The sequence below is a fragment of the Hippichthys cyanospilos genome, chromosome 20 (assembly GCF_059441005.1).
Source record: "Hippichthys cyanospilos isolate Australia breed blue-spotted pipefish chromosome 20, RoL_Hcya_1.0, whole genome shotgun sequence".
Taxonomy (NCBI): domain Eukaryota; kingdom Metazoa; phylum Chordata; class Actinopteri; order Syngnathiformes; family Syngnathidae; genus Hippichthys; species Hippichthys cyanospilos.
Window position 1 is genome coordinate 8,571,718 of NC_142388.1, and position 17,068 is coordinate 8,588,785.

At 42.3% G+C, this 17,068-nt stretch overlaps 1 protein-coding gene across 1 annotated transcript in view; it reads left to right on the forward strand.

Moving 5' to 3' along the window:
- Positions 1 to 16,547, forward strand: part of tmem121ab (transmembrane protein 121Ab) — a 43,167-nt gene extending 26,620 nt beyond the window's left edge. The window contains exon 2 of the mRNA XM_088404117.1: positions 12,848 to 16,547. Within this exon, the coding sequence (XP_088260243.1) occupies positions 13,445 to 14,389 (945 nt within the window). The 5' untranslated portion in view covers positions 12,848 to 13,444 and the 3' untranslated portion in view covers positions 14,390 to 16,547. The remainder of the gene's footprint in view (positions 1 to 12,847) is intronic.
- The last annotated feature ends 521 nt before the right edge of the window (positions 16,548 to 17,068 follow it).

Sequence of the window (17,068 nt, forward strand, 5' to 3'; positions counted from 1 at the left end):
ATGTCATTAGGTGACTGGTGCTGCCTTTAGGGAATTCACTCCCTATTCAAAATAATGCACCAGACATATTATAAAAGAATTCATGAAAGAAAAAAATCTGCAATATGTCTTTCAGTTTGGGAATTTTTTCAGCTCCTGTGTTGCACAGAGTTGGTGAATAGGCCCATGCCGTTGCAAAGGTCTGCCCTTTGAGCTGTTGTGACAGATTGATTGGCTGCAAGTCAGAGTTGAGGCACCGGTACCCTTTTTGAGGTGTGAGAGAGCATGAAGACATATTTTTCACACCAAAATGCCAATTTCCTCTGTCGACTTTTCTTTTTACAGGCTGCAAAAGCCTGAGTTTTTTTTTTTTTTTGATGTCCAATGCATGAGGTGAAAAATACTAAAAGGTGAGTGGCAGCAGTGAATATGGTGACACAAACCTGTGGCGTTTGCAAGCAAATACTTTGATGCGTTACATCTAAAAAAAAATATGAGGTTGTTGGAGGCATGGATGGCTTTTGCCTTTCTCCAACCAATTCAAGTAGTCATTTATACAGTATCCCAGACGGTTTCTGGTCCAGTCGTGAAACAAGTCTTTCCGGCATGTCCTGAATCGTCCCTGGGGTCTACTTCTTTTGTGATCGTTTTAGAACACCTAAACGGGAAAGTGTCCAGGGGCTATTCTTTTCAAATGCCGAAGATCTCTCATGTGGTTTCTCTTGATGCGGAGAAACAATGGCTCTATTCTGAACCCCCTTGAAAATGACCAAGGGAAACCCCGGGCATCTCGCTACGAAAACTAATTTTGACCTTCTTTATCCAGGATCATGTAGATTTGATCACGACCCACAACTGAGGGTAAGATCGTTGATCGGACAGCAAATTCAGAGCTTCACCAGTCAGCTTCACTCCTTCTTGACTGACGCAAAGTCAATCAACCTGCTAAACTCCACCCCCACTTTTCCCTCACTTGTGAACAACACCAAGATACTTTAAGTGCATCATGACAGGATCTCATCTGACTGAGAACCATGGACGTAGACTGTGAAGTGCCTTTTCTCATCCTAACCACTTTGCAATCAGTTGCGATCACTCGTAGGGTCATTTAAAGGTAGCAGCTTGTTGAAGCCAACAGAACTCTCTTAACGCCTTGAATGTGCCTAGAAATTCTGTCCCTAAATGGAGCATTGGCACAGTTCAATCCTGCCTGGAAATAATGCGACAGTTGTTTTTGTCGCAAAACTGGCAAAATACCATAAAGAGGGGATGAAAAAAACTCAGTATTTCACATTGCAACATGAAAATAATGTAAGCCAGGGACACTGTAACATGGGGGTCCACTATATATATATATATATATATATATATATATATATATATATATATCATTCCAAAACATTCAGTTTTCCATCATTGGAAAGCTTGGTCTTCAATTCCCCAGTACGCTGGTTAGCCAGAGCGCCACATTCAGTGTCAGGCTGATTTCTCTTGGCGCTTAGAAGAATTGCATCAAGAAACCATTTGTTTGTTGGACCATCAGGCTTTGTTTCATTCCCGCACTGAGCAAAGGGGCGGCCGTGCTGGGATCATGGGAGATGGCAGGCAGCCAGGCCTCATTGTACGTAGGCATGTTTGCAAATGGAACGGAATGATTTATTTCTTGCATTGTCAAGCTACTGTTGTGAAGTATTCTGCTTCGGCTCTCAATATATTGTTCACAAAAAAAAAAAAAAAAGGTATTTGAATTATTTCAGTACATTTTCCATGAATTAAACAATAGTTATTTTTGCTTGTCAGCATAGATGAGATGTGGTTAGCATATTTGCTGTTCTAAGGAAATCGGCGGGAATCTCAACGCTGGCCTTCTCGTATGTGCTCTACAAACGCCGATCTAGTCTTGGATTGACCTGCAATTTGAGAAGCTGCTGGGTCATCATTTGGGAGCCGCACTTGTATTAATGCTCGGCTCAGTCATTTTCAAAACGTCTCGCGGGGGTGGAACCAACAGTGAGGATGTCTCCCCACTGTCTCCCCATGCAGCCTACTCTAGAACCCTTGCTCTTCAATCTCAGCCAAAGCTAGAAGCTTGCCGTTTCAGTCTGCCAAATCCTTGGATGTCCTGGTCAACTTTGGCCCAGATACTCCCACGTTCCCCAGGAGGCAAATGACGGGAGATCCCATCTGCTGCCAACCTCCATCGATAATGATTCAAATTCAGTATGCGGTTTCTAGATATGCAGTTGCCAGGTCAGAGTATCCGTCTGTCTTAAAATGTTTCAATCCTTTCTTCGAAACTCTGTTACGGTCTCCAAGGGACGAGGAACAGGATGATGTCCATTTCCTGGACACATTGCCGCAATTGCTGGCGTAAACTGACAATGTCTACTCAGAGATTTCAGGAACATTTTAAGCCTTTGCAGTAATTTTCTGGGCAATGAGAATGTGTTTTTGTGTGTGTGTGTGTGTGTGTGTGTGTGTGTGTGTGTGTGTGTGTGTGTGATGTTTAATGATGACCATGTCTTTGGATGATTCCAGCCGATGCGTCTCAAAGACTTATTCTGCTGCACTTGTTTTAGCTGCTAACTAGAACGAGGTGGACGGTTGGGTTACTGAAATGCAGCTGTTTTGCTCACCACCCTACGGCAGAACAGTTGCCGGTACTGGAGAGGTTGCGCCAAAAATGACGCCCCTCAACCTGCCTTCAACAAATGATTCCTAGGTTGTCCAACTTCTGAGCTTCTACTGACCAGTAACTACCAGGTCTTTCGTGTAACACTTGCTCAAAGTTGCTTCTGAAGGCACTTCTTCCAGATTGTGTTCAATCTCTTCCTCTTCACGCGTACAGTTGAGGTGCGGGGGCCTTAGTGTTCAGGTTTGTTTATTTACAAATTGATGTGTGGATACCTAATGAGGACACGCCACACAAAGATCGATTGCTGGATAATGTACTGTAATATTTTCGACCTGTTGAAAAAATGTTTCCCCCAGGGTCTGAACGGGGGACTCGGTGAATAATGCAATTTTATTTCTATTTATTGAATGCTTCCTTTGGCCCGCAACTACATTTTTTCTTTACACCTCTAGGCTGTGGAGACAAAACCCCAAACGTCTCAACCACTGTTTAATTTAAATAGTCTCCCAGAGTATGGTGCCGGTTGAAGAGGGCAAAAATAATTGGAAATGGTGTCATATTTATACCGTGCAGCTCTTTCAAAGTTGAGTCCACACAGCCCGAAACGTTTGCCAAGAAGTTTGACACTCTGATTTTTGCACATGCAACAGTAGTCTAATCCTGAGCGAATTATTGTTTCCTGTTCCATTACCATGCAAAGCGGGGTTCAACTTCAGAAGCAAGTGCTACTGTGGGGCTTTTTCAAAAGACTTTTTTGGCACTGTCAAAAGTAGTAGAACTTTACAGAAGCTTTATTTATATGTGCACTAATTCCTGATTCCTCTATGAGCTTGTTACATGCGTTGGCACATCGGTGCTCCTGGGCCCATCACTAATATATATATATATATATATATATATATATATGCACTCACATTTTCTAAATTTAAATAAATGTTTCCCTGGTTTGAAACGGTTTTCGTTCCACTCCTAATATTTACGTTTTGTATCGGTAAAATTAATACTTAAAATGAAAAGGCATGTCTCAACCCATCAATACAATTCCTTCATTTACTTTTTGAAGAGGTCTGATTTTCCGACATGACTTATTGGAAAGGAAATCTCTCACTTCGCCCGTCATTAATCCTCGGCTGGTAATATTTAAATCCTCTGCTAAGCAATCCATTTTAACTCCTGGCTCATTAGCAGCGCATCAAATCCTCTCTGTATCACATCTCTTCTGCCTTTTCATCAATCACATGCAACAGCAACCTTTGCTCTGCTGCATTTCATTCCACTCATCCCCAGGATTTTTTTTTTTTTTTTTACCCCTGCTGTGTTGCTTTTGCCTCCCACGACATATTGAAGGTGACAGGTGTGTTGATGTTTTATGCAAACACTCGAAGGCTCATGAAGTCCCCGTACTTAATAAGATTTGCATCTATACACTCGGGGTATTTCATTAGCAAGGTGATATTGCACATTGTTCTCATGATTCAGCTGTTCATGGCGGCTTGTAATTCTGAGCATTTTTTCTTTTAAAAGCTCACGCTGACACACGGCCCACCTGATGAATACTGAAGAAGTCCTGTGAGATATTTGTCTTTGAAAAGTCATTTTACCCTCAAGTGAAATGGAGCAAGCAGTAAGGTGGCGTGACTTGAATGCGACTACGGATGCCATCTCCCACAGGGTGGCCACATTTGACATCCTTATAGTGAGTACAGGTGGAGGAATAACCAAAGTAAGGGAGGCAATTATTGACAGAGCAATAAGTTGATATTGCTGCGTAATTGGGGGGTTCTAATGCCGCACGCCCCCAAGCAGTGGTGAGCACGTCTGCCTCAAAGTTCAAAGTCCCGAGTTTGATTCCTGTAAGGAGTTTGCATGTTCTCCCCATACCTGTGTGGGTTCATTTCACTTTTATCCCCCCCCCCCCCCCCCCCCAAAAAAAAATGTAGGGCAAAAGTATGTGTGCAGCTAACAGCAGCTTGCATTAGTTACACTTATTATGGCATTATTGTCAGGAAAAGAAGCGAGATGACTGAACCAACGTTCGAGTCCATCTTTGTTGACACACAGGAATATTACCAAAACAGAGAGGATCGTGTTAAGGTTATGACGTGTCCAGCTGATTCAATTAAGAGTGGCATGCGATAGAGAACGCGGATTGATGCGTTCCATGACGCGTTCATTAATTGTGGTCTTTTGGCATGTATACACAATCTCAAATTTGGTGAAACACAGATTTTGCGCAACTTTGAGTATTTATGGTCAAATGAACTCGACCTGCGTCGCAAGGCGTTCACTGATCACTCACAATGTGGGAAATATGAAACACACTTAACCCGCAACAAATTTATGACTTACGTCTGAACATAAGAAAATTTGAGGAATTTCGACCAGAGATTTAATCTGTTTTGCTATAGTTTTTACATTGTTACCAAAGTGTTGGTGTGTCTTATGCACAAATAACACAGAGAACACCAGAATTTGGCCCTAAAATTATGAATGCTCCCATACACAGCTGCATTCTGCATTTGGGATTTACGGTATTAACTTTTATAAACCAAAAAAAATAATAATACCTAACACGAGAGTTGATATGTATTTTGGAGACAGGGACTCTTCACACTTTGCTTTTTAGAAGCAAGTCTTTATAAAATTATGATTAGAGCCACATTTAATTATACAATAAAACTTTCTATAGTGCTATAGTAGCCATAATGTGGATTGTAGACTTTCCGTCAGCACTTATTTACTTGAACTTGACTGTGAGACAGTTATGGTCGATGCTTAGGAACTCCGTCTGTAATGAATTGTCCCGGGGAGTCCGACATTTCTCCACGAGAGTAACTTGGTTTAATAATAGAGTGAAATCACATCGAGCGCCCTTTTTGCTCGTAAAATTGGGTTACCTCCTTCAATCTCCTGACTGATGCCTCCACTTTGTAATTGGATGGGCCTCCGCAGTCGATGGCTAATGCCCATCACGCAGGTACTCTATTGGAACAGTCAAATGAATTTGAAAAGAGTACTTGAGCCCACGAGCGTGTATCTACTCCTAGAAACACAAATACTGGCTGAAAAAGCTGCCTCCAGTAGACCAAAGCCACAAGTTTGGCCTGTGATGATCTGTTGTTATCACAAGAAGAGATGACTTGGTGCACTGGGTGTCATTTATAATTCAACGAGACACCAATGGCGTATACTCCAAACGGGAAAAAGTGTTGTATTACACGCTCCGTTTATAAATCAGGGGAAGTGAGCAAAACGCAGGACAAGCTTTTCTTTCAAACAAATGGGATTTTAGAGGAAATCTGATCTCTCTGGACACAGCTCCAAACTACTTGAGAAACTTTTGGCTTTTGGGGGGGAAACACAAGTGTCTCCTCTAATCATTCGTGAGACGTGAGAGGCCACACACTTCACTTTGATGAAGACTAACTCAGTGCGCCGTGCCTCAGATCTTCTCCTAGTTTTGTGAAGAAGACTGACACCGCTGAGAATAGGAGCAATTTCAGGAGAGCCAAATGCAATCCTGTCTGTGCAGTTTAGTTGATTCATTTCGGCGCACTTAATATAATCGCAATATAATCACGCACAATGTGGTCTTCCGCCAATTTGTTAGGATTTCACGACAATTTCCTCGTTGGTATATTAAAAAAAAAAAAAAAGGAAAATAATACAACTTCCATTTAGGACTGCCACTGATGATTCTTCAGCCAGACAAATGTCCAATCAACATTCTTCTTTTACATATTCCAAAAATATACTGCAGCGATACATTTAGCCTGCCACAAAGGCGAGCTTTGGCACTCCTTGAATTGGTCTTTTGATCCACATGACCACAAAAGGGAAGCAAATGCTGCCCTATTCTATCTTTTACAGCCAATTGTCTCGGGAAAAAAAAGACAAAATGTCAGCGTTGCCATGTACTCATTTGTTGGCCATTATGTGAACTCTACCACTCAGTAGACATGCCTAGATAGGATGCAAGCAACACATGAAAGCGCCAAGCAATCGCAAACGGCGATTCACCCCATCTTGTTGCGACACGCATTTAATTTTAGCCGCATTTGATCAACGCCCACCGCTATTTAGAAGCCCTGACAGCTGGGAGATAGATGACGGTTTATTTCCAGTTCTGCACTACCATGTACCTTCTGCGCTTATCACACAACATGACATGGTGAAGGAGCGTGAGAATCATCAGTCAAAAGAGATAGGAAAATAAGCTTAGAAAATAAGAAAATGGGAAAGTTGGATATGTGTGTGTACAATAGGTTTTGAATTAATGAATAGAAGGGAGGCACAAAGCATGATAGGACAAAGTGACATTACAGTCTTCCTCTGCTATCTTGTGACTCATTTTTGGTTTGTCATTCATTATAGTGGAGAATAACAAGATGAAGGTACGAGTATTGCTAGTGAAACACAAGTGCGCTTCAGTGAGTAGGTGAGATTTTAAAAGGGTTTCTGCTTTTAAAGAAATGTATTTCATTTTGTTTGTTTGTTTCTTGCCATGAAAGGGGGTGTTCCTTTTTCTTTTCAAATTAGGAACAAATTAATTGTAATGTAAAGCAACATATTGCTAAATTGCAAAGAGTTGTGTGCCGACTTTCAATTCCAAACTTCCGCTCAAGGATGAGCGAACAAAAACAATAAAACGTTAACAACCAAAACTCAAAACTGAAACAAAATCACGGGGAACAGCATGGAGACAGCGAAGGTAGGCAGGGAGTACTCAGACCAAAGTAGACGATGACATCAGAAGTATAATACACTGGTACCTCGGTACTCGACCATAATCCGTTCTGAGGTGGTGGTCGAGCACCGATTTGTTCGAACACCGAAACCAATTTTCCCATAAGAAATAATGGAAAGTATGTGTGCACAAGTAAATGTGCACAAGCAGTACATGATAAAGATAAAGATAAAGATAAATAGAGCATTATAAACCATTTTGTATCATTTACTTACGTTTTGGAGAGTGGTTGCTGGCATACAGGAATGGATGTGGAGAGGACGGGAGGGAGTTACTCCTTCCATGATGACGCTAGCTAACTGCGACGCGAGGTCGGACACTCGTACACCACGTTCATATTTTGCTATAATTTCCTTCTTCAGTTCAATAATGGTCCTCATTGTTTTCCTCTTTGCCTTTCCCTTATCACTGTCTTTCTTTGGACCCATTATTAAGGGCTAGAGCAACACGAAAAAGTTTAAATCCGGGAAGAAATACTCGAACGTCTTACTCCGCTGGCGGTCTGAGTTGAACTGGCGCTACCGCTGGCTGAGAAGGGCCGAGGAGCGCGTTCGGGTCGGCTCGGCTAGTCGAGAACCGAAAATCTGTTCGAGGTCCGATGCATTATCTACTTGAATTTTTTGGTCGAGCACCGATTTGGTCGAGTATAGAGGCGTTCGAGTACCGAGGTACCACTGTATATGACAATAACCCGACAACAAACAGAACGCAACTGGGCACTAAAATACACTGACACTAATTAGGAAAACACAAAACAGCTGGACAGGAACAAAAGCTGATTGGTTGACACACGGGAGGGGGGGAAGGTAAACATAGACAGGTGGACACAATCACTCTAAAAGGAACACTACAAGGACAAACCTGAGAGGATCAGAAACATGAACTAGAACCTGAACAAAACCCCAAAAAAACAGAAACCCACAACACCCAAAACAATGAACCCCAACAATAATATAAGCCATTTCGGCACTGTAGTGCTAACTGTGACCATTGGATGGCAGGTTTTCCACACTTACATACTACTTTTACATACATCATTTCTAACTGAAGAATGGAAGTCAATCATTCGTATTCATATGGCCCCCTAGAGGTTTCCTTTTCCAATAAGGCTTGGCATTGAAAGATGCTTTTGTTTGCTTTCGTTTTTGGGAAATAAAATGTGTCTTTCGAATTACGGGGAATCACGGTTACTTCCTGTCGACGATCCATTGCATTACCATTAAGCTAAATGGCATACGATTAGGTTCAAAATTTCAATAAGAAATGTTAATCGTTCTTTTGTTTTATGTGTCAGTTTTGTTGTAGATTTCATCTGAGTAACCCATAAACTGTGAGGCAAGCATATTTTATATGGACACCATGCAAACAAAAGTGCGAGACCAGGCACTTAACGCCGGTTAAAAGTGCGTGTTAATGGATTTATGTGCATTTTAATACTTTTAAATGTGTTTTACAGCATACGAGATAGCTATTAACTATAACTATTAAGAAAATAGTTTTTTTTTATACGGTCTGTCCATATCACAACACAATTGCGGGTGGTTGTGGTGTATCCCCTTTGAGTTATTTGGGGAATCCTTGTTCGTCAAAGTGAGCGCAATACACAACCACGAAATTCCCTGGAGGACCACTTTAATACAATTAGCAAACACGGCAAAGTGATTCCGGGGATGAGAGCGAGATGTGTTTAGCGATTTGGGTGGTAGCACGTTGCCATGTTATAATCATGAGCGGATGGGGGCTAATATACTTCTGCATTACTCGGAATGAATGATGGGATCAACGCATGGGACACAAAATGAAATCGTGTCAACAAACATCAAGGATGAGAAGATCTGAGTTGATACAATGCACATCGCTGTCACAGCACGGCGACAGTATGCATACAAGCATGCGTTAGATTGAGCTGTGTTGGCGAGATTTAAGCCTGTCTGTCACTTCTTTAAAACTGGTCAAGCACCGAATCGTAAATATGACGAATGGCGCCGTCACCATTTCAGTGAAAAGCGAATCTATGGGTGACCAAGCAGGACACAGACCCATAAAAAAAAGAAATCCAGGCTTACCTGGAGAAGCTGAGATCCATCTGAGAGAATGCCAGATACACATAAAAAGTCAAGAGTTTGGGTTAGCTGGTCTGTTTAATTTACAAAATTGTTTTTGATTTTCACGCAACATGATGTACTTGATGGGGCAACATCAAATCTACATTTTTGGGAGCCCGTCGGGATTTAACATTTTTTTGGTAAAAAAAAAAAAAAAGAGTGCTGTTTATATATATATATATATATATCGTATTTTCCGTCTATGAGGCGCACCTAAAAGCGTTAATATTTTGAAAAAGCTGATGGTGCGCCTTATAATCAGGCGTGCCTTATATATGGATCAATATTGAGATTGGGATTCGTAGATGGGGAATGAACCAATAAGTAAACTTCACCTGTTTCTTTTGTGTGTTGAACAAGGTTGGTCATATTGACATTGAGTTATTATGTTAGAGAGTTTAGAGTTATTATTTGAGTTATTATTGTTATCACTTTGAATATTACTATATTATGATTTTAAAAGTTTGAAAATGTCATTAATTGAGGGTGCGCCTTATAATCTGGTGAGCCTGTGTGTGTATATATATATATATATATATATATATATATATATATATATATATATATATATATATACGTGTGCGTGTTCGACTCATGTCGTGGAAAATAGTGTATACCCAGCTGAGTTTTTTTTTTTATGTTGTCCTCAGAAGAAGAAGCAAAAAACAAATGGAACATAGCAGTGCACGTCAATTATTTTCCTCCACCAAAAGCACTTTTCAACACAATAGTAACAAGAGTGAATAATATGAACTGGCCGTCAACATTCATTAGAGTGCCACATGCATGCCTAAAATCAAGGTCACCGCATTGATATTCTCACATTGGTTGTAATCAACTCATCAGGTCTGAAGAGTGTCCGCCTTTCTGAAAAAGCAACGCCATTTAAATGGCAAAGTGATGCTCTGCCTATATTTGGGTGCGGTCTCATTCGTCATAAAATGTAAAATGATCTGCAGCGTTTCCCTAATCAGCCATTTAATCATCATCTTTGGAGCGTAATCTCTCTCTTAGGCTGTGTTCTACATAATGGGTTTATACATTCAAAGCCATGCTTGGATTACTAATGAGGCTGGTGGGCACTGTTTTGTTTACGGAGGTCTTAGGTGATGTTAGGGGTCATGTTCCAAACGCCGCATTTAAGCTCAAGGCTTCAAGACTTATAAACAGCATTTAACCACTTCACGCACTTAGTTTAGCTTTCATTCTCGTATCACGCTGAGAAGGTGGAAGATTTGACACAAATTCAAATTGAATAACAACCAACATCGCTCTGAATGACATAAATTGATACATATATTTTACATGAAGTAGCCTAATGAACCATGCGGTTTCAGTCAACACATACTGACTCATCATGCATTTCAATTGCAAATTGGTTTATTATCAATACTTCATTCGCCCTCAAGTACATGCGCAGGGGTGCAGTCTTACTTATGCATAAGTTTAAAGTGCACTTCCAGCAAAATTTTCAAGGAGCTATAAGTATGTTGAACACTTCACACTAACCATGACCGTTGAATTGATGTCGATTCAAAGTGCTTGAAGTACCTTGAAGTTAGAACGCACTCTACAAGTGAAAGGCAAATTACTTCTCGTAGACATTTTGATGAAATTCTTTCAATAAAGAGTTGAGCACCGAAGTGAAAGAAGAAAATAAGGATAAACTTTGCTTTGCATGGGTTTTAAATGGTTAGCTAGCGATTTAGCTAGCTAGCCTTGTGACTGATGGCTCGCAGTCCAAAAAAAAAAAAAAAAAATTATATATATATATATATATATATATATATATATATATATATATATATATATATATATATATATAATATTTTTGTTACCAAATAAAGAGCATGCGATTGCTTTGCTTTTACAGTGGTGGTTCAAAAATATTTCACAACACTACTAGAGGGGAAAAGTAGCACTAAAATGATTCCTAATTATATTGTGTTATTAAATCAATGGCTCATCTTGTAATTTTGGAGATGTGACAGCCAGAAACATTTAAATGACTCATTAGTGATTGAGCAGTAAATGATGCTGAGGCCCATCAAATGTGTACCAACAACAAACAACTTTCTACATAGATAAAACATTTTTTTTTTCTATCTTTAACTCTCTCCACGTTAATGCTTCCTGTGTTATTTATATACTATAGTCGAGTTTGTGTATCTTGGGTACAGTTTTGTAGAGAAGGATTATCAAGGCGTGGCAGCTCTTCCTCGCAGCATGAATTTTAAATAGACTCAAGCAGAAAACATCTCAAAACATTATTCAAAGTAAACTGCAACCAGAGGCTGCAATCGGACCTTGAAATGAAAAAAAGATGACAGCAAAGTAGATAAGTATATTTTTTTTGTTTTTAAATATGGCACTTTTGTCAGCAAGCACTCAGAAAGTGCTTCACACGCTTGGAATACCGAATCAAGCAAAAATAATACATTACATTCGAAACAAAAACACTCCTCCATACAAAACAGTCTTTCGTGACTGCGTCGCTAAAAAGGTGGATATATAACTTTAAAAAAATGTGCCCTTTTTATTCACCAACAGTTTCAATTTGACAAGTATATTTGCTACTCTTCAGCCATTTTGAAGGATACCAAATAACAATACTGGGTCATTTTCCCCCGAACAGGTTGCTACCAATTATTCAGTCAAAAACAGCGTCATAAAATAAAATGCCGCTTTACCTTCACCGGCTTGATGGCCTGAATTGTAGACACCAAACGCATTTTGACAAATTTCAAAATTAAAATTAACTTACGATGATTCCACTTGATTACACGCGGATTGTAAATTAAGGGTCAGAAACGCACCCTCGTTTCTTACAGGGCATGAACCCGATGGACATCAACAGGCACAAATGAACTATTTAAAACAGTTGTTTTACTTGGGAACGCGCCACTCCCGCCATACACAGGAAATGAAGTATTTGTTTATTCATTTGCTCCGGCTCAAATTGAAAGCGTAGCGCAGGGTAATGATGCAGAAAAATGGAGCGCCAAAAGGATATAGGCTAACTAGCCGCTGTATGTGACTTGTGAATTGGCTCCGCTCTCCAAATGACACCGCTGGGTGCCGTGTGCTAAATGGAATTTCATTTGAGGATAAGAAGGCCCGTGGCTAGATGACCAGAGACACACGACACGCTCTCGACAGAAAGGTGAAGCAATCTTATTATACCTTGTCTTGCGCTATATGCATCGGTGCCAAGCTGACACATCACTCGAGCGCTGGTGCGCGCAACCGCTGCTGGCAACGACAACTGTGTTATATACCCTGCGGCGCTGACAGCTTTCTCTCTCCCCGCTCTCCCTTCCATTTCCATCTACCCCCTCCGTCCCCCGCCACCTCTTCATTTCATCTTCCCCTATCCTCCAGGCTGAGGAGAAGCTGCCACGTGGCAAGGAGGAGGAGGCGGGGATGGATATTCAACCCGGTGTAAGAGCCTCCCCGCGGGGATGCCGGCGTAGGACGCAAGGCCTCACGGGCCGTTGACCCGCTGTCTCCGTGATTTATGGCGGCTTTGGGAGGGAGGAGGCTCCAGGCCGCTGCAGACTCCTCGCTCTCTCCTAAGTCTCCCTTCACTCACGCGCCGCCATCTGCGGGAGGCACGCGTCGAGGAATTCTCGCCGCGCCGTGATTTGCGTCACGCCCGCGCACGTGCGTCAATCCGCAAACCGGATCCTCGACGGCTCTCCTCCATACTCCATACGGCTCCTCCTCCATATTCCTGCGCCGCAGCCGTCCCCGAGACAAAACCCACTGTGGGAGTGTGTGTGGATTACCATCAGTCATGGCGTGTCAGTTGTAGAGCCCTCGGCGATGCCGCTTGGGGGGCGGGCACAGCCAAATCGATGGAAGCGCGGCCAGTAACAAAGTGATGTTCCCGTACTCGCGCCGGTCTGCTTCCACGTAGCGGGCAATCCCAGCTAAAGAAAATCCTCCTCAAGGTGTCTAGCGAAAGCGTCCCCCGCCATGGTGTTGCCACCTCCCGACAAACGTCACGTGTGCCTGACCACCATCGTCATCATGACGAGCATGGCCTTCATGGACGCTTACCTGGTGGAGCAGAACCAGGGTCCCAGGAAGATCGGCGTGTGCATCATAGTGCTGGTCGGGGACGTGTGTTTCCTCATCGTGCTGCGCTACGTGGCGGTTTGGGTCGGGGCCGAGGTGCGCACCGCCCGGCGAGGCTACGCCATGATCCTCTGGTTCCTGTACATCTTCGTGCTGGAGATCAAGCTCTACTTCGTCTTCCAGAATTGCAAAGCCGACAGGAAGAGCCTGGAGACGGTGGCCCGGAAAGCATTGACGTTACTTTTATCGGTGTGCGTGCCCGGTTTGTACTTGGTTCTGGTGGCGCTTGACAGCATGGAATACGTGAGGACTTTTCGCAAGAAGGAGGACATGCGCAGTCGTTTGTTCTGGGTGGCGCTGGACTTGCTGGATCTTTTGGACATCCAAGCGAATCTGTGGGAGCCCCAGCGCACGGGTCTCCCCATCTGGGCGGAGGGTCTGATGTTCTTCTACTGCTACATCTTGCTCCTCATCCTCCCCTGTGTGTCGCTCAGCGAAATCAGCATGCAGGGCGAGCACATGACCCCTCAGAAGATGATGCTCTACCCCATCCTTAGCCTGGTCACCATCAACATGGTCACCATCCTGATCCGAGGCGTCAACATGGTGCTTTTCCAGGACAGCCGCGTGTCCACCATCTTTGTGGGCAAGAACGTGGTGGCCATCGCCACCAAGGCGTCCACCTTCCTGGAATACCGCAAGCAGGTCAAGGAGTTCCCTCACCCGCAGAACGCCATGGCCATGGAGCTGCAGCAGAACTCAGTGGGACACACGCAGACGCTGCCCAATGCCACCACTTTGCCGCATGAACCCACGCCGGCGCAGGAAGTCATCGACACATGACCGTCAGCGTCCGGCTGCTGGAACAAAGTCACGGAACTTATTAACATAAAAAAATCACTAGATTCTGGAGACAGAAAAAAAACTGAAAAAAACTTTGACGAACCCTGACTTTTGATTACCCCAACAAGTTTTTCCAGTTACAAGTCCTCACTCGATCGATTTTTTTTGCTCGGTGTTAGGAGCCGTGAAAAAATAAGACAACCGCCGCCACACTTTCGTACAGAAGCGCAAATTGACTGGCAAATTCCTTTGAACGGATTTGCATGTTCATTTGCTAAAAAATAGCATTTCCTCCCGTATCGATGCGGCGTCTTGACGAACTAAGTCGTAGCATTATGGGAAAAAAATGCTATATCTTTAGCATTTAGCTCCCAAGGATTTTCAATCGTACTGTTTACAAGTACACTTATATTTTAGTGGTTTCAAACGGATATGCAAGTATATTCAAGCGTGTTTGTAAGTATTTTCAAACGTGCTGGTAAGCACGATGAAATCCTTACCAAATACGTCGGAACATACTTTTAAATACGTTTGATCGTACTTGTGAATAAGTGTGCCGGTCAAAAACGTTTACTTCACATTGGCGCTATGTCCATACGTCATGGTATTATGGGGGAAAGTTTTTAGCAGTTAGCAACAGCTCTGTATAAACATATTTGCTCGTACGATCATATCAGTAGCTCAGCATTTCCGCAGTTTTGAACGAGACAGTCAAATCATGAGCAAGGCATACATTGACGAAACATCCAAACATGTTAGTCCAACAAACATGTCTATGTGGACAGCGGTTATTGATGTGCATCAATAGGCCACGCCCCTTAACTCATTCACTGCCAGCTGTTTTTAAAGCCGAATTCAGTTTTAGAGCACTTTAACTGCGCTCCACAAAATATTGTGTATGAAAACTCACCTAAGAAAAGCAGACTTGTTCCGTTCTTTTGCAATCAGTAGTTGAACCAGAGCAGACAAGTTTTTGTTACGTTGATTCATGGGCCTGAATTTCACAGTTTGTCGCTTGAAAATGACCTGCTGTTGTAGCTACTGCTACATATTTACTGCCTTTACTACTACGTCTGTAGCAGTTTGAAGACAGTCGAGGAATATAATCACCATCAGCAGTGAATGGGTTAAAGGCCAACACCCAGTTGGCTTTCGGTTTGTCCCGACGTACGGTAACATACACAAGAATTTCATTTCTCTCTTTTATTTATTTATACAACCTGATTAAAACTGTACTCAAAATTGTGGATTCTTAGCATTTAAGTTCATTTCAACAGGGAATCTTTTTACGTCACGGAACAAATTGAACTCCTCGGCGCCGCGTTGGAAACGTTTAAAAAGTTCAGACTGCGCCGAGAGACTCCGAACCCAGCGGACCAGAAAATTTATGTTGTGTAAAAATTGCTCCCCTCTCTGTGAGTGTCTTCTATTTTTTAAAGGTCACCGGTACCAGCACCAAACGAGGGAACGTTTAACGTCCCCGTTTCCCTTCAATTGGGGCAAAAGAGGAGCAGATGGTGATAAACGGCCACGGCGAGCCGCCCCGTGTGGTCGATGGCGGCCGACGCCGAGCCGCGTGCGTTTGTGTTGTATAACTTGTGGAATCTGCGGCCTCTGGCGGTTTGACGCTTTGGAACTACGGGTCTGATTAAAGCAAAGCACTACAGCAGCACCGGACCGTCCACTGCGTGTTCACACACACACGCACCAAAACACTCGGTGTGTTTGGCGCCGTACGTGGAAGAGCATGCACACATTATATATAACGTATGCCTGCAAGTGTGTGTGCGAACGTGTGCTTGTTTACCACGGGGGTTTGTTTATTACAGATCATTTTGTAATACACGTGTGTGTGTTTGCGCGTGAAGTGCAAATGAGATGAAACTGTTGTGTCAGGAAGAAAAAAAAAAAACAATAGGGGGAGACATTTTATTTCTCAACTGTACATTCCTCAAAACGTCTCAAACCTCGAAATGAAAGAATACGAAGTATCAGAGTGTTTTATTAAAAAAAAAAGAAATTAGTGTAACAAAGCTGAAGATACTTTCATTGGGTTCGTTATTTCTTTTAATGTTCATATTGTTGTAGCTATGATTATCCTGTAACATTATTTACGAGTGGAAGGCCAATGATGTTTAATAAAGAATATTGCTGACAATAGTGTTACTGTTTTCATATTGTTGCGTAAGAGGAATTATTACCCCGGATAAAGCGGAAGAAAATGGATGGATCGTAACGATTAGTAAACATATCAATACGCAACACTGTATTTTTAAAAATCAATACCGGTGTCCATTATCACAATGAGTTCCCACTGTAGTATGCTATTTTCAGAACAGGCCCATGTGGTCTTGATTGTTTGCGGGTCCATAGTTGCGAATGTAACATTTTGTTTGTGTACCGTTAGCTTTGCCAAATTCTTAATGAAAACAGCTTTGCGGGAGTTTTAATTACATTTTCTTTTACACTTCACACTAAATTCCCCCGCTAAGTCGCTAACTTATGCAAAAATAATTAAAGACAGCTTTTAAAAACATCACATAGGATATCCCAGCACTGCACGAAGGATGATTTTATCTCCTTTTTATCTGAGCCATGCTTGCAAAAATCTGGCCCAGCAGACATTTAAGCGGCATCCATATAAATGTTATGGCTGCCAAATAGACAAAGGGGCTTTAT